General features: G+C 43.3%; 2 protein-coding genes across 2 annotated transcripts in view; both read left to right on the top strand.

Annotated features, from left to right (window-relative positions):
• The window catches only part of LOC137428632 (protein sidekick-2-like), a 63,887-nt gene extending 55,702 nt beyond the window's left edge, over window positions 1–8,185 (top strand). Inside the window, exons 6-7 of the mRNA XM_078777055.1 lie at window positions 1,536–1,697; window positions 8,022–8,185. Of these exons, the coding sequence (XP_078633181.1) occupies window positions 1,536–1,697; window positions 8,022–8,185 (326 nt within the window). The remainder of the gene's footprint in view (window positions 1–1,535; window positions 1,698–8,021) is intronic.
• Window positions 8,186–10,709: 2,524 nt separating this feature from the next.
• The window catches only part of LOC144892260 (protein sidekick-2-like), a 71,506-nt gene continuing 61,335 nt past the window's right edge, over window positions 10,710–20,880 (top strand). Inside the window, exons 1-3 of the mRNA XM_078778007.1 lie at window positions 10,710–10,814; window positions 13,705–13,869; window positions 14,052–14,189. Coding sequence (XP_078634133.1) covers window positions 10,715–10,814; window positions 13,705–13,869; window positions 14,052–14,189 — 403 coding nt within the window. The 5' untranslated portion in view covers window positions 10,710–10,714. The remainder of the gene's footprint in view (window positions 10,815–13,704; window positions 13,870–14,051; window positions 14,190–20,880) is intronic.

The following is a 20,880-nucleotide window of genomic DNA, read 5'->3' as shown; positions in this document are numbered from 1 at the left end:
TTGCCAGCTCAGCATACAGAAGTAACTCTGCCCAGCAACTGTTGAATGGCTTTTTGCCAACCCTATACACGCAAGCATATTTCCCTCGGCCCAGCTCGAATAGGTCACATGATGCTTTTACCCAGCAAGCTTTAAGCCACAGCTGTCTCTGATTGGTCCAGAGATGACAATTATTCATTTTTACCCTGACATATGGTGCACCGGATCCATCTCACTCCCCCTCGCAAGAAAAAATGCTGATTATAACTTTGTTACTTATTCTATTACCCTGAATTTGATGGAAATTGCGGTTTTGTCATACATGGGTCGGCGAACAAGTTCTATAAACGGAAAGACAAATAAACTAGAGCAATGCGACTGTGTCACCAATATGCCTCCGTGTAGTTTCTGTCCGTGACAACAAGTAGATGCCCTCGTTCACTGTCCTAAAAATAAACAAGTTTGATTTAAATCCCTTCAGCTGTTCTCAAGTATCACATTTTTACCAGACAAGACAGGTTTCATATCGATTGGTGAAGTGCTTTTGGAGAAGGGTTTTTTTTTATATCAGCTTTCAAGCTGATATGGCTGCCAAACCACATGACATATGACATCAAAAATGTAAATCCTGCATATGTACAGTCGGGGATCATGTTTGTGAATTTTCATGCTGATCGGATAAGGTTAGTTTTTCTATTCAAGATGGCGTCCAAACCACATGACCTACGATGTCATAATTTTCAAACTAAAGGCAGCAGTGGTGTTAGATGACATTTGTAAAGATTCGCATCAAAAGAGTAAGCGGTTTCTGAGATATCATTATTTAATATTTTGCTTCAATCCAATATGGCTGCCACACCATGTGACTGATGAGGTTTTTCTGGTCACCTTTTAAGCGTCATGCCTAGTCAATGACACACGTAAAGTTTTGAGTCGATCGCTTTGATGATTTGGGAGAACCTCTTTTTTTTTTTTAAGTTTCAGGTTAAATCCAATATGGCTGCCAAACTATGTGACCTATGATGTCATAAATTTAACATTTCAATACAAATGGGTCATAGATCATGTACATGCAATTTCAGATTTTAGGATAAGGCATTCGATTAAAACACTTATGGCTGGTATACCACTTCACTGATGATGTCATCATTATCATGTCTTTGTTCCCCATTGGGAGTACTTGACAATGTGCCAAGTTTAAATTTTTTCCAAAAAGTGGTCTCCAATAATTTTTTTGAAAATTATTTGATTTAAATCCAAGATGGCTGCCATATCACGTGACCAATGACATCACAATTATCATAAAAACATTGTGCATGGGTGCCGGTCTTCCCTCAAAGTTTCGTCTCAATTGGATATGTGGTTGCTGAGGAAAACGAAGTCTAGCCTGTATGGACAGAAGGACAATCCGAAAACATAATGCCTCCGCCTCCGGAGGTTTGATGTTTCGACCCTTTCATCGTAGAAGCTCTCCGAGGGGTGGGTCCACAGCCTTAAGTTGTGTGCAAAGTCCATGTCCCAAGGCTTAAATGGGTTGTTTCTATATGTTGTTACAGAAGTGAACAAAGCGGTGATTGTCGACGTCAAAAAGAGCTCTCCTCGGTGGATTCGATTCACCGGCCTCACTCCAAGGGTCAGTTACAGCTTCCGGGTAAAGGGCATGACCTTCACATATGGACCAGAGGTCAGCGGAAATGTAACCATGGCTCCTGCAGAAGGTAACTCCCCCGGGCTGAAAACTACTCATTCATTTCTGTCTATAAGTTAATGTTTCAGGCACATTGGTTTTGGTTACAGTTCAAAACCTCTCCTGTCATTGCCTCTCATATTTTGGGCTTCCATTAACATGTAAGGGGTTCGCTGCTCCTGCATTGCCTATTGCATATTATCCTGCATTCATATTCCTGAATCTCACCGAGCTGATTACTTCCTTCACTTCTGACTTTGGTTTTTTCCCCGAAAAACTCAAATGCTAATCATTCACGGCCTAAACTAAAATCCCTGATCAAAAACACATTTTAACATATCAGTCTTTTTCCCCTACAAGAGCAAAACTTCTTTTTTTTTGTATACAAGATCGAGGCTCTTGAAAGAGGTAACATTAATCACAAAAAGACAAACTGACACATAAAACATAAGATAAAGGGAGCGGGAGACAAGATGGGGAGAGAGAGGGAAGCACACAAGTACAACATTTGAGAACAGGGACATCGGGAGATCTGTGGAAGGGAGAGGGCTTGGGCGGTGGGGCATGGGGAGGGGGGGGGGCGGGGAGGTGCAAAACACATGGACATTGCTAGGACTTCCAGGAAAGAAGTCGGAATTTCAAAAAGATGGATCTGGGGTTATGGTTATGGAAGAGCAAGGCTAAATTGACAGAAATAAAACAAGAAAAGCAGCAATGTTTTCAAGAGAGTGCAAGAAAAGCAGCAATGTTTTCAAGAGAGTGCAAGAAAACCAGCAATGTTTTCAAGAGAGTGCAAGAAAACCAGCAATGTTTTCAAGAGAGTCCAAGAAAACCAGCAATGTTTTCAAGAGAGTGCAAGAAAACCAGCAATGATTTCAAGAGAGTGCAAGAAAACCAGCAATGTTTTCAAGAGAGTGCAAGAAAACCAGAAATGTTTTCAAGAGAGTGCAAAAAAACCAGCAATGTTTTCAAGGGAGTGCAAAAAAAACCAGCAATGTTTTCAAGAGAGTGCAAAAAAAACAGCAATGTTTTCAAGAGAGTGCAAGAAAACCAGCAATGTTTTCAAGAGAGTGCAAGAAAACCAGCAATGTTTTCAAGAGAGTGCAAAAAAACCAGCAATGTTTTCAAGAGAGTGCAAAAAAACCAGCAATGTTTTCAAGAGAGTGCAAAAAAACCAGCAATGTTTTCAAGAGAGTGCAAAAAAACCAGCAATGTTTTCAAGAGAGTGCAAAAAAACCAGCAATGTTTTCAAGAGAGTGCAAAAAAACCAGCAATGTTTTCAAGAGAGTGCAAAAGAACCAGCAATGTTTTCAAGAGAGTGCAAGAAAACCAGCAATGTTTTCAAGAGAGTGCAAAAAAACCAGCAATGTTTTCAAGAGAGTGCAAGAAAACCAGCAATGTTTTCAAGAGAGTGCAAGAAAACCAGCAATGTTTTCAAGAGAGTGCAAGAAAACCAGCAATGTTTTCAAGAGAGTGCAAGAAAAGCAGCAATGTTTTCAAGAGAGTGCAAGAAAAGCAGCAATGTTTTCAAGAGAGTGCAAGAAAACCAGCAATGTTTTCAAGAGAGTGCAAGAAAACCAGAAATGTTTTCAAGAGAGTGCAAGAAAAGCAGCAATGTTTTCAAGAGAGTGCAAGAAAACCAGCAATGTTTTCAAGAGAGTGCAAGAAAACCAGCAATGTTTTCAAGAGAGTGCAAGAAAACCAGCAATGTTTTCAAGAGAGTGCAAAAAAACCAGCAATGTTTTCAAGAGAGTGCAAAAAAACCAGCAATGTTTTCAAGAGAGTGCAAGAAAACCAGCAATGTTTTCAAGAGAGTGCAAAAAAACCAGCAATGTTTTCAAGAGAGTGCAAAAAAACCAGCAATGTTTTCAAGAGAGTGCAAGAAAACCAGCAATGTTTTCAAGAGAGTGCAAGAAAACCAGAAATGTTTTCAAGAGAGTGCAAAAAAACCAGCAATGTTTTCAAGAGAGTGCAAGAAAACCAGCAATGTTTTCAAGAGAGTGCAAAAAAACCAGCAATGTTTTCAAGAGAGTGCAAGAAAACCAGCAATGTTTTGAAGAGAGTGCAAGAAAACCAGCAATGTTTTCAAGAGAGTGCAAGAAAACCAGCAATGTTTTCAAGAGAGTGCAAGAAAAGCAGCAATGTTTTCAAGAGAGTGCAAGAAAACCAGCAATGTTTTCAAGAGAGTGCAAGAAAACCAGCAATGTTTTCAAGAGAGTGCAAGAAAACCAGCAATGTTTTCAAGAGAGTGCAAGAAAACCAGCAATGTTTTCAAGAGAGTGCAAAAAAACCAGCAATGTTTTCAAGAGAGTGCAAGAAAAGCAGCAATGTTTTCAAGAGAGTGCAAGAAAACCAGCAATGTTTTCAAGGGAGTGCAAAAAAACCAGCAATGTTTTCAAGAGAGTGCAAGAAAACCAGCAATGTTTTGAAGAGAGTGCAAGAAAAGCAGCAATGTTTTCAAGAGAGTGCAAGAAAACCAGCAATGTTTTCAAGAGAGTGCAAGAAAACCAGCAATGTTTTCAAGAGAGTGCAAGAAAAGCAGCAATGTTTTCAAGAGAGTGCAAAAAAACCAGCAATGTTTTGAAGAGAGTGCAAGAAAACCAGCAATGTTTTGAAGAGAGTGCAAGAAAACCAGCAATGTTTTCAAGAGAGTGCAAGAAAACCAGCAATGTTTTCAAGAGAGTGCAAGAAAACCAGCAATGTTTTCAAGAGAGTGCAAGAAAACCAGCAATGTTTTCAAGAGAGTGCAAGAAAACCAGCAATGTTTTCAAGAGAGTGCAAGAAAACCAGAAATGTTTTCAAGAGAGTGCAAGAAAACCAGCAATGTTTTCAAGAGAGTGCAAGAAAACCAGCAATGTTTTCAAGAGAGTGCAAGAAAACCAGCAATGTTTTCAAGAGAGTGCAAGAAAAGCAGCAATGTTTTCAAGAGAGTGCAAGAAAACCAGCAATGTTTTCAAGAGAGTGCAAGAAAACCAGCAATGTTTTCAAGAGAGTGCAAGAAAACCAGCAATGTTTTCAAGAGAGTGCAAAAAAACCAGCAATGTTTTCAAGAGAGTGCAAGAAAAGCAGCAATGTTTTCAAGAGAGTGCAAGAAAACCAGCAATGTTTTCAAGGGAGTGCAAAAAAACCAGCAATGTTTTCAAGAGAGTGCAAGAAAACCAGCAATGTTTTGAAGAGAGTGCAAGAAAACCAGCAATGTTTTCAAGAGAGTGCAAGAAAACCAGCAATGTTTTCAAGAGAGTGCAAGAAAACCAGCAATGTTTTCAAGAGAGTGCAAGAAAACCAGCAATGTTTTCAAGAGAGTGCAAGAAAAGCAGCAATGTTTTCAAGAGAGTGCAAAAAAACCAGCAATGTTTTGAAGAGAGTGCAAGAAAACCAGCAATGTTTTGAAGAGAGTGCAAGAAAACCAGCAATGTTTTCAAGAGAGTGCAAGAAAACCAGCAATGTTTTCAAGAGAGTGCAAGAAAACCAGCAATGTTTTCAAGAGAGTGCAAGAAAACCAGCAATGTTTTCAAGAGAGTGCAAGAAAACCAGCAATGTCTTCAAGAGAGTGCAAGAAAACCAGCAATGTTTTCAAGAGAGTGCAAGAAAACCAGCAATGTTTTCAAGAGAGTGCAAAAAAACCAGCAATGTTTTCAAGAGAGTGCAAGAAAAGCAGCAATGTTTTCAAGGGAGTGCAAGAAAACCAGCAATGTTTTCAAGAGAGTGCAAGAAAACCAGCAATGTCTTCAAGAGAGTGCAAAAAAACCAGCAATGTTTTCAAGAGAGTGCAAGAAAACCAGCAATGTTTTCAAGGAAGTGCAAGAAAACCAGCAATGGGACAAATGAGCAGGAAAGGAAGACAAGGAAAGAGAGAAAAGATGGGAGGAAGCATGGAAATCAGCAACGAAGAGGGTTACAAAGTGTTAATGGGGGTAACAAAATCATGGGACAGGATCGAGGATGACTCGAGCTACGTGGCGGTGCCTGCAAGAAGCCCTGGAGGGAAGATCAATGAGACCGAACAGCTTCTGGAAGGTGTTTACATAGACGGGAGAAGCGAGGAATAAAAGAGTTGAGGTGTGCAGTCAGCCTGGATTTGCTGGGGATGGCCGGGGCACCGGGACAGCAGAGGGAGCAATGTTGGAGAATAGACAGTAGAAAACTGAGAGACAATATAACCGACATGCCTGCGATGTGGCAGCAGTAGATCTTGTCCTCAGGCTTCGGCATGGAAGATTCCAAGAACTTTGAGAGCGTTAGGTTCCACGGAATCCAGCAGACAGACGTGATGCTTTAGGCGAGAGCAGTTCTCCATTGAACAACGGACAAGGACTTGTAGACTGAGTAGCTCTGATCTTCCAAGGACCGATTTGGATCGACGGAGGATGTCCAGTCTGCGGCTGGCTTTGGAGGCCAGCTTTGCTCTGCGCACGACCCAAAAAAAGTATTGACTGATGTTGAGGCCTAGACGTTCAACAGACCGAACCTCTTCCGGTGGATGTCCAAGTAAATGGATAAGAGGTTATTGTCGAACTTTCTGAGTCTGTCCAACTAATTGCAGGAAGGACAGAATACCCCTATTTTAGCATCACCTTATAATCACAGTTCATGTCCCACAAGTATGAACAGATGAACCCAAATATGAGCTGTATATGAAATTTCAGAGGTTTCTTTAACACGGGGTACCCATTAAGTTTCATTTTGTTCCTCTTTAATCTCTCATAACGTCTTGGACTGTAGATGTCGTTCTTCTCAATGCATTATTCTTACCCAGTTCAAAAAAAAAATAGTTTCCTGCCCACTTTTGAAAAAGGCCTCCATTCATAATGCACCTGCTCCTCTGCCTGTAATTTCATTAATTGCTGCTTTTGAGCTCCTGCCAATTAGACCAAATGGTACTACCTAGTTCTGCTTTCATTGAATTTGTGCAGATGCTGTAATGATGTCATGTAATCTTCAGGATGTGATTTACAAGGGTGTTTGGAATGTGACCTTCATTTATGTTTATAAAAAGGGCATAGTAATGCAACTGCATTAATTAATTATTTTTTAAATTTCTCCACAAATGTTAATTAATTAATTGTTTTTCAGTTAACTTATTATATTGTTCGCAGCCAATATCAATAATCATGCATTTCCTGCTCTGTCGCAAAGGGCTAAAAAAAAAAAAAACATGGCGGAAAGTGAGATTAAAAACAAAAATGGAAGAGTGAATGAAATATATTGGGTCAATGAAAATACCAAGCCTGTTAAAATATACAGACAATGCAGGACTTTCGAAATGACGTAATCCATCCCAGAATGCATATGTGCAGAACTGTGAACTATTATCATCCATGTGTGATAAGGATTGTTAACTAAATAGCTCAGAAAGTTTCCAAAAGAAGGCAAAAATACTTGGAAAAGTACCCGAGCGAAAGATGGGGCGTGCCTCTGCACGGAAGTTTGAGGAAGTATCTGGTCCAAGTGCTGTTAAACACCAAACAAAGTATGCACAGTTCATATCTGCGGTTTGTGAGTGCAATGCATCTGGGGTTAGGGTAAGTTTAAAATGAATGAATGAATGAATGAATTTGCTATTGATCATGTTTGGGGGGAGAGAACTGTGACGACTGTTAATAGGTGTGTGTGTGTGTGTGTGTGTGTGTGTGTGTGTGTGTGTGTGTGTGTGTGTGTGTGTGTGTGTGTGTATATGTATATATGTGTGTGTGTGTGTGTGTGTGTGTGTGTGTGTGTGTGTGTGAATAAGAGAGACAGAATTGTGAGGAACAGAAGTGAAAAAACGAGATGTGTGTGTGAGTGTGAGTGTGAGTGTGTACGTGTGTGTCTGTGTGAATAAGAGAGAGACAGAATTGTGAGGAACAGAAATGAAAAAACGAGGTGTGTGTGTGTGTGTGTGTGTGTGTGTGTGTGTGTGTGTGTGTGTGTGTGTGTGTGTGTGTGTGTGTGTCGCTGCTCGCTTGGATTAACAGGAAATTGTCGGAACTGACCTCTCTCTCCTCCATGGATATTTCTGTATATTTTTGTGAATCCGATTTGCTTCCTGGAACTCACTAATTATGGTTAAGCATCTTGCCATTACCACTATTTCGTGGAAATGCTGAAAATTATATATAGAAGATTATTTGAATCACAGAGTTCTCACGAGCAACGTGAGGTTAAAAGTGCCCGGCGAGCAGAACCGTCACTGGAAACACACACGGCGCATGCGCGAAAGGCCTCGTTAGCATTCATACATCATTTTGAAAGTCCCGCATCGGCTGCACAGTATGGTGGTGATTGTCTGGCAAGGTTACATGCAAGCTTAGTTCAACAGAAAAGCTTCGGTCAAATTGTAACCACCCTCGTGGAACGTGCCACGACTTGCGTTCAGCAAGCGGTGCAATTAAGGGGCTTGTCAACCACAGTCTCCAAGCTCAACCACACAAAGGAACTGCCAGCAAAATTAACAATCAGTCTGCCATGCCTTTTGAAATGCGTCCTGCAGCGACACCACCTGTACGGCTTGGGAGCGGCAGCGAATGCGTGCAAAACTAACAGCACTTCTGATCTCTCGATGACATGTTCTGCGAAATCACGTCGAACATTCACGACGCCGTGCGCACACAAGATTGCGACATTTATTTGAAGAGTACGTTTGCGCAGTTGTCGAAGCCCTTGTTACCTGTTATTTTCAACCGTTAAGGTTGACATCTCAGGATGTCATTCGCTTTAAATGCTTTGGCGTTGTACCAACTTCCCTGCGAAAACAGCCACATATTGTCATCCCTCCCCAAACACAGTCACTCGAACAGAAACATGAAAATATGTTTAGACGAACAACTTCGATAGAGAACAAAATGGCGGTGATAGGAATTGCGCTCGAAGCATAATGTGATATTGGAGACCCGAAAAAGACCGAGCTATATGATGATGGGACATGAAGAATACATGGGATTGCAAAGAAACCAAGAAATAGCCGAATCCACTAATTAGAAGTGGTGTCCGCATACTTTTGGTCATTTAGTGTATGTATCGTTTTTGGCCCCATCTCCCAATGGTGAAGAATCACTTTAAAAATTCTAGTAGCCGAATCCGGATCTTCACTAAAATTTAATCATTTTGTCCTTGTCATATACACTACATCTCTGCCAAATTTCATCCGAATCCGTGCGCAACTTTCGGAGATATTTTGTTCACAAACAGACAAACGGCCAGACAGGGGTGAAAACATAACCTCCATTCACCTTTGGTGGCGGAGGTAATACACCGCATTATAAGCAAGAAGATGCTTACAATGCCTTATCAAAGCAGGTAGGCCACGCCCAAATAGACCAGCTCTCTCCGTCTCTCTCTCAAAAGACACAAAGTGTCGAGAAAAAGAAAGCAAAAACACCATAAAACACGGTAAGACTGAAAAAGAAAGGGAGGGAAGGGGCAGGAGGGAGAAAACCACATTGACAACTCACCACAACACAGATCAGTTGCACACACAGCCGCCATCTTGCAACGCCCAACACACAAACGAACAGCAGTTAGTCAGGTTCACTATGGTTTTTCGTTCAAAATCATGGTAGATTAGCAAACCTATACATTTTTGGAAACGTTATTACATGGAAAATCTGAAAATCAATGTTTACATTTGCCAATTCCGACCAATTCGATTCGACCAATTCGACCAATTCGACCAATCGACCAATTCGACCATTCGACCAATCGCTTCGATCGACCATTCGACCATTCGATCGATTCGATTCGATTCGATTCATCGAATTCGATTCGCTCGACCATTCGACCAATTCGATTTGCCAATCAATTTGACCGACCTTCGCTTGTGTGGAACGGACTGTGAAAACGATGCGGACTATATTGTCGGATACGACACACAGGACAGTGATGACGAACTCTAAATGGCATATTCTGTAATCGTGTATGTTTGATGCCATTGACTGCCTGTGTACATTTTGTCATTGACTGCCCGTGTAGATGTGAAGTTATACTGACTGCATGTGTATATATGATTTTGCTGACTGCCTGTGTATGTTTGGTGATATGAATTATTGTGACACATTTTGATGTTATTAACTGCCTGTACAAAATGATAACATGTATTTGATTATGCAACTTATCGCGAATATAAAGACAGTATTTTGCAATTCAAAACCTTTGATTCGTGTCTTACCATTCCCCATAGCACTAATTTGATACTTTCATTGGATTCCTTGTCCCTGAAAATATAGGTTTAGTATATTGTAAAAAGTTTTTAGGGTAATTAGAGGCAGAAATAGAACAAAATATGTATTTTACAGTGGCCATTTTGAAAATCCAAAATGGCCGCCATACAGGTATCTCTCAAAATGTAAACATTGATTTTTAGTTTCCTTATGCTATAACCTTTCCAAAAATGTATAGGTTTGCTAATCTACCATGATTTTGAACGAAATATAATTTATTGACATCGTGAACCTGACTAAGTGGGCGAGAGAGACAGAGACACGCAGAGAAAGAAAGATCCGAAGGTAAAAGCTGCTGTGACTCCTGTGACCAAGATACCAAAAGAAAGACGTTTGCGCAATAATTACAGAAAAATGATTCCACTCTGACGAATTTAATTGGCGCAATGACAAATAGATTATCGTGATATTATGTAATGTCGGCCATGACTAATAACGAAGCTAAAAGAAAATGGCGAATTAGTTGTAATTACTTCAAAAGAGAAGGCGAATAATGAATGTCATAATATAATAATATGACAGCACACACTAATGAGTGAATGATTGATGAAATGAAGGATGAATATGCGTCACAGAAACTGTTTAATTGATTTGCAAATTGAATGTAGATATACGGTGAGAGGAAGGACAATATCGGTGAGATACGGTGAGAGGAAGGACAAGGAGGAAGGACAATATTATGAAGAATGTTGCCGACAGTGATTGACTGTGTTTAATAACGAGTTGATTTCATAAAGGGTTAATGGGAAATTGTCTTATGTGTCGAGTATCGGAAAAACGGGTTAAACAACTGATGAATGAGTGCAATGAGTGTTTCCCCCATGCAGGAGCACCGGGACCTCCAGGGCGGCCGATGGTCGTTCAGAACGGTGCGGACCTGCAGCTCCAGTGGAGCAGGGGCAGCTCGGGGCACAGTCACATCACGGGATACGTCATCGAGGCACGACCAGCTGGTACTATGACAACCCTTTTATAGTATACACTCACCATAGTAACCCTACTAAAGTATGTACTCACTAGGGAAACCCTTTTATAGCATACACTCACCATAGTAACCCGACTAAAGTATGTACTCGCTAGGGAAACCCTTTTATAGCATACACTCACCATAGTAACCCTATTAAAGTATGTACTCACTGGGGAAACCCTTTTATAGCATCCACTCACCATAGTAACCCTATTAAAGTATGTACTCACAAGGGAAACCCTTTTATAGCATACACTCACCATAGTAACCCTACTAAAATATGTACTCACTAGGGAAACCCTTTTATAGCATACACTCACCATAGTAACCCTACTAAGATATGTACTAACTAGGGAAACCCTTTTATAGCATACACTCACCATAGTAACCCTATTAAAGTATGTACTCACAAGGGAAACCCTTTTATAGCATACACTCACCATAGTAACCCTACTAAAATATGTACTCACTAGGGAAACCCTTTTATAGCATACACTCACCATAGTAACCCGACTAAAGTATGTACTCGCTAGGGAAACCCTTTTATAGCATACACTCACCATAGTAACCCTATTAAAGTATGTACTCACTGGGGAAACCCTTTTATAGCATACACTCACCATAGTAACCCTACTAAAGTATGTACTAACTAGGGAAACCCTTTTATCGCATACACTCACCATAATAACCCTACGAAAAGATTTACTCACGAGGGAAACCCTTTTATAGCATACACTCACCATAGTAACCCTACTAAAATATGTACTCACTAGGGAAACCCTTTTATGGCATACACTCACCATAGTAACCCTACTAAAGTATTGTTGCGGATATGAGGATTGAGTTTTTTTGATTGTGTTGTATTGTATAGTAAATGGTTGTGAATTATTGGTTTAGTCTGAGCCCTCCTTGCTCCAGTGTGTATAAAGGTCAAAGGGCGTTCCGGTAGTTAATTCCACAAAGCATACATTGAAGGACACTATAATACCCTTGTTCAGTAGTTTATTTCCTTATTCTGTGTATTAGGTTAAGGCTTTGTCTTCCATTAAAATGACACTCCATTGCACCAAGTGAAATAAGATAGATTCCCTTCATTCTTCATTCCCATTCTCAAAACCTCCATTTCCCCTTTCGTCATGGCCAAGCCTCGATTGCCAATATTACATCCCCTCCAAAACCACCATTGAACATGTGCTCGGGTCGGGGAAGAAAGGCGTGCCCGCCCGTCGTCATCAAGGGGGAGCCAGAGGGTCGCGCGACCAACCAGGGCCGAGGTGAGCACACCAATGGGCGTGTCCTGAAGGCCGTCGGCTTGATCGCCGGAGGCGTTATAAAAGCGCGCGCGCAAGGTACTGCGTAAGAAGATCCAGATGAGCTTTGAAGAGAGAGAAGGTTCAAGGTCAATTACAAGCAGTTGCGCCAGAGACGGCAGACGCGTCCTGAGGTGAGCCAGAGAAGCAGCTTTGGCTCCACAAGCAGCGTTGACTCCACCAGGCAGCTTCAACCCGTTACCCCGCAGGAACCAGATAGCGGTGGCATCGGTGGCCGTCGAGGTCCAGCCGACGTCCCGTGCGGGATCAAGCCCGAACCATCTGCCCCAGCTGAACCTTCCCATTCCTCCTTCCAGCATTCATTCCTGCCATTCCATCCTTCTTGTGTACGTGAGTTTGTTCTGTTTGTTCTGTCCTGGGTATTTAATTAGGTCTGTTTAGATAAGCTAGCGATTTTCACTGTGTCTCTAAAATCTTCTGTATATTATTTTCTTATCTTTCCTTCTTCCTTGGTTATTTTGAGCCTGTACATAGTAAATAAATTAGATTCGTATTTCCAACCTTTTTGTCTGCTTCTTCTTCACATCCGTGTCGCCTTAGTCTTTTCCCTATTGAATATCTGTGGCGCGATCCGGCCAACGTTCGGGAATCGGGTTAGTCGGGGTAACTGTTAGGCCGCGGTGCCATCCGCTCGGCAAACAAACATCCTTATCCGCGGGCCGTAACAGTATGTACTAACTAGGGAAACCCTTTTATAGCATACACTCACCATAATAACCCTATTAAAGTATGTACTCACGAGGGAAACCCTTTTATAGCATACACTCACCATAGTAACCCTACTAAAGTATGTACTAACTAGGGAAACCCTTTTATAGCATACACTCACCATAGTAACCCTACTAAAGTATGTACTAACTAGGGAAACCCTTTTATAGCATACACTCACCATAGTAACCCTATTAAAGTATGTACTCACGCGGGAAACCCTTTTATAGCATGCACTCACCATAGTAACCCTACTAAAGTATGTACTAACTAGGGAAACCCTTTTATAGCATACACTCACCATAGTAACCCTACTAAAGTATGTACTAACTAGGGAAACCCTTTTATAGCATACACTCACCATAGTAACCCTATTACAGTATGTACTCACTAGGGAAACCCTTTTATAGCATACACTCACCACAGTAACCCCACTAAAATATGTACTCACTAGGGAAACCCTTTTATAGCATACACTCACCAGTCACAAAATAGTGGCAGTCACAAAAGACTGACCTGATCCAAGACACTTATCCTCCCAAGATATTCTAGTTTTGTATTTTAATTAATTTTCTGAAATTTGTAGAATTTGTTTTTCACTTGGAAGTTATGGGTTAAGATGTGTAAATAAAGGTGGGAAAACTCTGATTTGACGCATTTTAATTCCAGGCTAGAAGGCAACAAAAGGGGAAACTTTTGAAAGGGGGTGTAGACTTTCTATAGGCACTGTACCTGGAATCCAAGATGTCAATCTACCTATTTACCCCTTCCCCACAAACCTAACTTTCAACTTTCACAATTTGCATCACAAGCCTAAGCGCAACACTTCTTCCTCAGAGGGTGGAGAGTGGGACCTCTTGGTGAGTGGGATTGAACGACAAGCGACAGGTCACACGATCCGATCCAACCTGCTTCATGCTGGAGTCGCCTACATTCTGCGTGTGTCTGCCACCAACCGAGTGGGCGTGGGATCACCAAGTCCACCATCTCGGCTTTTCACTGGTACTCCACCCTCATTATCATCACTCCTTCCACCAAAATATCATTTGCAAAATAATTGTAGCAATTGCAACCAGATAAGTTTTGGCAAGATCTCCTCTGATTCGCCAACACCCAGCCGAGGTGGTGTAAGTGTTGGAGATGTTCGCATGAACCGTTCCCTCAGTGCTTGCTTGTCGTTGCAGCTCAGTCGGCTGTGGCCTTTTATGACGAGTGGTGGTTCCTTGTGGTGGTGGCTCTGAGTGGTCTTTTACTCATTCTTCTGCTCATTTTTGTTCTAATTGTTCGTGGACAAAGCCAGCACAAGCGTCAAGGCAGCTCAGGTATCCCTTAAGTTTGTATACATACATCTGTCTTAATTTTGTGTACATTAGTGGATTCAGCTGTTTCAGCCACAGCCATTGCTGACAGGTGTATATAATCAAGCACAGCCATGCACTCTCCATAGACAAACATTAGCAGTAGAATGGGCCGTACTGAAGAGCTCAGTGACTTTCAATGTGGCACCGTCATAAGATGCCACTTTCCAACAAGTCAGTTCGTCAAATTTCTGCCCTGCTGGAGCTGCCCCGGTCAACTGTAAGTGCTGTTATTGTGAAGTGAAAACGTCTAGGAGCAACAACAGCGCAGCTGCGAAGTGGTAGGCCACACAAGCTCACTGAACGGGACCGCCGAGTGCTGAAGAACGTAGCGTGTAAAAATCATCTGTCCTCGGTTGCAACACTCACTACGAAGTTCCAAACTGCCTCTGGAAGCAACGTCGGCACAACAACTTTTCGTCGGTAGCTTCATGAAATGGGTTTCCATGGCTGAGCAGCCGCACACAAGCCTAAGATCACCATGCGCAATGCGAAGCGTTGGCTGGAGTGGTGTAAAGCTCGCCACCGTTGGACTCTGGAGCAGTGGAAACGCGTTCTCTGGAGTGATGAATCACGCTTCACCATCTGGCAGTCCGACGGACGAATCTGGGTTTGGCGGATGTCAGGAGAACTCTACCTGCCCAAATGCAGAGTGCCAACTGTAAATTTTGATGGAGGACAAATAATGGTCTGGGGCTGTTTTTCCTGGTTCAGGCTAGGCCACTTAGTTCCAGTGAAGGGAAATCTTAACGCTACCGCATACAATGACATTCTAGACGAATGTGTGCTTCCAACTTTGTGGCAACAGTTTGGGGAAGGCCCTTTCCTGTTTCAGCATGACAATGCCCCCATGCACAAAGCGAGGTCCATACAAAAATGATTTGTCGAGATCGGTGTGGAAGAACTTGACTGGCCTGCACATAGCCCTGACCTAACCCCATCGAACACCTTTGGGATGAATTATTGGAACGATGTCTGCGAGCCAGGCCTAATCACCCAACATCAGTACCCGACCTCACTTATGCTCTTGTGGCTGAATGGAAGCAAATCCCCAGAGCAATGTTCCAACATCTAGTGGAAAGCCTTCCCAGAAGAGTGGAGTCTGTTATAGCATCAAAGGGGGGACCAACTCCATATTTATTTATGCCCATGATTTTGGAATGAGATGTGTGATGTTCGGGTGTTCACATACTTTTGGTCATGTAGTGTATGTGCTCGTTCCACTTACCTGGCTTCACTTCAGCTAGCATTACTTACTTTGCATCTACGTACATACGGAACCAATAAGCATGCGTATTCATTGTTTCCTTGCCCCATGACACTCTGGAATCAACTTCCTCTTTCTGCTTTCCTACGTCCATCTGTTAGTAGTTCAATGCCTTGATTAAGAAGCTCTCCCTGATCTAGTCTTTCTTCCTCCTTTTCGCCTACTTCCTTTGTTACGGTACAGGAAGTTATGCTGAATGACTAAGAGTGTTTCCCTTTTCCTGTAACTCAAGATTACATTTCTACCTTCTTCCTTACTGTTTGTGTTGATGGGCACTCAGGAAATCAAGTGCATTCGTTTGCATCATTTGAGCAGCACTGATGCCTGGAGTTGTAGATACCAGTAATCCAAAATCCAATTCAGAGGGATATTTACTGTCTGGTTATCAGTTCTGCGGGTGTTTGAACATCAGTGGCTGCCATTTTAGCTTCTTGATAATTTTATATGCTAATGATGTGTAAGGCCTGTAAAATCGATTTGCTTTCTGCTGGATTTTTTGGCCTTTCCTCTCTAATCTCTTGTCTCTTTATTTGTCTTTAAATTCATTCGAATTACTTCCACCACCAAAAATTGTCTGTTTGTCTGTGAACAGGATGGACAGATTGTGACAAAATTTGGTGGAGAGGTTGTGTTTGGTGACGAGGACGAAATTATTAGATGTTGGTGAAAATCTGTTTCCGGATATGAGGAATTTTAAAGTAATTCTTCACCATTGAGTGATAGGGCTAAAACCGATATATGGCACAATATCTCAAAAAGGTTATGGACGGATACGGGCGAAACTCGGTGGGCAGGTTCGGTGTCTGACGAGGAAGAATTGATTCAATCCTGGTGAGGGCCCAGATCCGGATGCGGATACGAGAATCTTTTTAATTTCTCAGTGAATCTTCACCATTGAGAGATGGGGCCAAAACGATATATATCGCGATATCTCAATAAGTTGTGGACGGATTGTTGCTAAACTAGGTGGATGAGTTGGTTCGGCGACAAGAACAAGCCGATTCGATTTTGGTTCAGGTCCGAATCCAGATCCGGCCTATCAGTGGGATACAAAACATAAACTGTTCAGCCTGGCGGAGGTTTGCCCTTCTTGTTTCTTCCTATTTCTGTCTGTCTTTCCTCTCTTTCCTCCACTACCTCCTCCTCCATTTGTCCCTCTATCCTCTCTCCATCTCTCTCTATTCCGATAAAGATTTTTGTATGTTGTACCCTCATTGTCCTGATGTTCATCAGCTGTTAGTGTTTGAAATATTTGCACGGCACTTTATGAAGCAAAGTAGTGAATATTAGCAAAAAAATCAAACCCCACAGGGAAATTGTAGTTTCACTATGGTAACACCACAAATGCCTACTTTTGGAAAAAAAACATGGCACTTCCAATCATCTCTGTCCCATTAACCACCACCCTTGCTTTAACGCCTTCCTTTTACCTCTTTTTCCAAATAAAAAAAAGGACAAAAAATCTTCTTTTTCTTCTTCTTCCTCCCCGCTCCCCATAAATTTAAACCTTTTGAAACAACAATTTCAAAATGTTGAATCTTCGCACATGCTTGCTTCCAAACACATTAAATCCTCTCTCCGTCACATTAGGCTCCTTTCTCCTCGTAAACCCCGTGCACATCCTCCACCGTGTCCATTTCGCGCTTTCTTTCTTCGTACATTTAATCATCATTGCCATCCCAATCCTGATGACTGTATTCCTCTCTCCACTCTTGAAATTCCCAAATCCAACCCTTTTGTACTGTGTGTGGGACGATGATGACAAACTCCTTCGCTCCAATTTGACATATCTCAATCCAAGCTGCCACTGGTAAAACAGACATTATCTGTCGAACAGATTATGTCCTCCCACAGGACACCCCCAAATATATCAGTGTCTCTCCTTTGGTATTGTCTTTTCCGGTTTGACAGGTGTCCTGAACTCCATTCCTGTGGTGGGGTTGCAGTTTAAGTGAAGAACTCAATTTTCGACTGTCCGTGTACTACCCTTCCCCTCCTAAACCCCAGGAGTACATTTGGCTGCGCCACCTCCTGTTTGTCTGTGTGCTGTACCGACCTTCTAACAGGGACAACTCCTTTTATATCTCGTTCTCTACCAACATGGGCCTCACCCAATCAGTGAACTTTCTGACCTGGATTTTCTCAATGACACGTCCTCCCTTCAGGACTTGGTAATGACTACAAATGTCTCCTGTTCCTCTTCTGCTCCAATAGGATCACCTGATCATGTGCTTGTGTGAGTCAACATCTCTCTGGATGTTGTCAGAGAGCTGCCTCAGCACCATAGGGTCTGGCAGTTCACCCAAGTTGACTGGCAGGGACTGCAAAAGCAGATCCTCTTAACTACAAGCATATCACCCTGCTCCCAATTATAACCAAGGCTATGGGATCTATCATTGCAGTTGAGAACAAATCCTTCCTTTTCTTCAACGGCATGATCTCAGAGTTTCAGGCCTGGTCATTCTACCTTGGGCATGCTGCTTCTACTCTCCCAACTTGGATGGAAGTCCTCATTCTCAAACATGAGATCAGGGCCGTCTCTCTGGACATACCTCGAGCATTTGATACAGTCGGGCACAATGACTTGATCTCCAAATGCTCTGCTCATGGCCTCCAAGGCCACCTCCTCTCATGTCTCCCAGACTATCTCCTCTTTCTGTCAAGGCTTGAGTGCCCCATGGCAGTGTCTTTGGCCCAGTCTTGTTACTCATCTTCATCGATTATTTTTCTGATTCCATGGAAAATCCTGCCTATCTCTTTGCTGATGATTCTACGTTCTGCCGTATCATTTCTCATCCTTCAGACAGGTAGCAGCAGCCTCTTCCCTCTCTGCTGACCGTGAGCACATCAGGATTAAAAGGAAAACCAAATAGTACATTGGAGTCATCACAAGGAACCCGAATAAGCAAAGAGAAAGATGGAGTCATCAGGAGGAACCTGGATAGGATCCGGGTTTCAACCGCTTCTCCGCAACCCTCAAACCCATCCAGGCGCAGCCAAGTAAACCTTACAGAAAAATCTCTGCAAGAATTCACTTCTCCTTGGACAGATCGATGAAGAAAGAGAGAAAGAAAGAACAAGAAAGAATTAGAATGAATAAGGATAAATGTGAAAATTCTGAAAAAGTATAAAGAAATGTGAAAGGAACAAAGATCTCTAACTTCTAGCCCTATCTCCTTCCCTTAACTCCGAGCCCAAGCTCCTATCCCTATCTCCTAGCCCTAGCTCCTATCCCTAGCTCCTATCCCTATCTCCTAGCCCTAGCTCCTATCCCTAGCTCCTAGCCCTATCTCCTATCCCTATCTCCTAGCCCTAACTCCTATCCCTATCTCCTATCCCTAGCTCCTATCCCTAGCTCCTAGCCCTAACTCCTATCCCTAGCTCCTATCCCTAGCTCCTATCCCTAGCTCCTATCCATAGCTCCTATCCCTAGCTCCTAGCCCTATCTCCTATCCCTAACTCCTATCCCTAACTCCTATCCCTAGCTCCTATCCCTAGCTCCTATCCCTAGCTCCTATCCCTAGCTCCTATCCCTAGCTCCTATCCCTAGCTCCTAGCCCTAACTCCTATCCCTAGCTCCTATCCCTAGCTCCTATCCCTAACTCCTATCCCTAGCTCCTATCCCTAGCTCCTAGCCCTATCTCCTATCCCTAACTCCTATCCCTAACTCCTATTCCTAGCTCCTAGCCCTAGCTCCTAGCCCTAGCTCCTATCCCTAGCTCCTATCCCTAGCTCCTAGCCCTATCTCCTATCCCTAACTCCTATCCCTAACTCCTATCCCTAGCTCCTAGCCCTAGCTCCTATCCCTAGCTCCTATCCCTAGCTCCTATCCCTAGCTCCTATCCCTAGCTCCTATCCCTAGCTCCTAGCCCTAACTCCTATCCCTAGCTCCTATCCCTAGCTCCTATCCCTAACTCCTATCCCTAGCTCCTATCCCTAGCTCCTAGCCCTATCTCCTATCCCTAACTCCTATCCCTAACTCCTATTCCTAGCTCCTAGCCCTAGCTCCTAGCCCTAGCTCCCATCCCTAGCTCCTATCCCTAGCTCCTAGCCCTATCTCCTAGCCCTAACTCCTATCCCTAGCTCCTATCCCTAGCTCCTATCCCTAGCTCCTAGCCCTAACTCCTATCCCTAGCTCCTATCCCTAGCTCCTATCCCTAGCTCCTATCCCTAGCTCCTATCCCTAGCTCCTAGCCCTATCTCCTATCCCTAACTCCTATCCCTAACTCCTATCCCTAGCTCCTAGCCCTAGCTCCTATCCCTACCTCCTAGCCCTAGCTCCTATCCCTAGCTCCTATCCCTAACTCCTATCCCTAGCTCCTATCCCTAGCTCCTAGCCCTAGCTCCTAGCCCTAGCTCCTAGCCCTATCTCCTAGCCCTAACTCCTATCCCTAGCTCCTATCCCTAGCTCCTAGCCCTAACTCCTATCCCTAACTCCTAGCCCTGGCTCCTATCCCTATCTCCTCGCCCTAGCTCCTATCCCTATCTCCTAGCCCTAGCTCCTATCCCTAGCTCCTATCCCTAGCTCCTATCCCTAGCTCCTATCCCTAGCTCCTATCCCTATCTCCTAGCCCTAGCTCCTATTCCTATCTCCTAGCCCTAGCTCCTATCCCTAGCTCCTATCCCTATCTCCTAGCCCTAGCTCCTATCCCTAGCTCCTATCCCTAGCTCCTATCCCTAGCTCCTATCCCTAGCTCCTATCCCTATCTCCTAGCCCTAGCTCCTATTCCTATCTCCTAGCCCTAACTCCTATCCCTATCTCCTATCCCTATCTCCTATCCCTATCTCCTAGCCCTAACTCCTATCCCTATCTCCTAGCCCTAGCTCCTATCCCTAGCTCCTATCCCTAGCTCCTATCCCTAGCTCCTATCCCTAGCTCCTATCCCTATCTCCTAGCCCTAGCTCCTATTCCTATCTCCTAGCCCTAACTCCTATCCCTATCTCCTATCCCTATCTCCTATCCCTATCTCCTATCCCTATCTCCTAGCCCTAACTCCTATCCCTATCTCCTATCCCTAGCTCCTAGCCCTAACTCCTATCCCTATCTCCTAGCCCTAGCTCCTATCCCTATCTCCTATCCCTATCTCCTATCCCTAGCTCCTAGCCCTAACTCCTATGCCTAGCTCCTATCCCTAGCTCCTATCCCTATCTCCTATCCCTATCTCCTAGCCCTAACTCCTATCCCTATCTCCTATCCCTAGCTCCTAGCCCTAACTCCTATCCCTATCTCCTAGCCCTAGCTCCTATCCCTATCTCCTATCCCTATCTCCTATCCCTAGCTCCTAGCCCTAACTCCTATGCCTAGCTCCTATCCCTAGCTCCTATCCCCAGCTCCTAGCCCTAACTCCTATCCCTAGCTCCTAGCCCTAGCTCCTATCCCTATCTCCT

This window comes from Myxine glutinosa, chromosome 5 (assembly GCF_964187855.1).
Source record: "Myxine glutinosa chromosome 5, kmMyxGlut1.1, whole genome shotgun sequence".
NCBI lineage: Eukaryota > Metazoa > Chordata > Myxini > Myxiniformes > Myxinidae > Myxine > Myxine glutinosa.
This window is presented reverse-complemented; position numbering and strand designations above follow the sequence as displayed.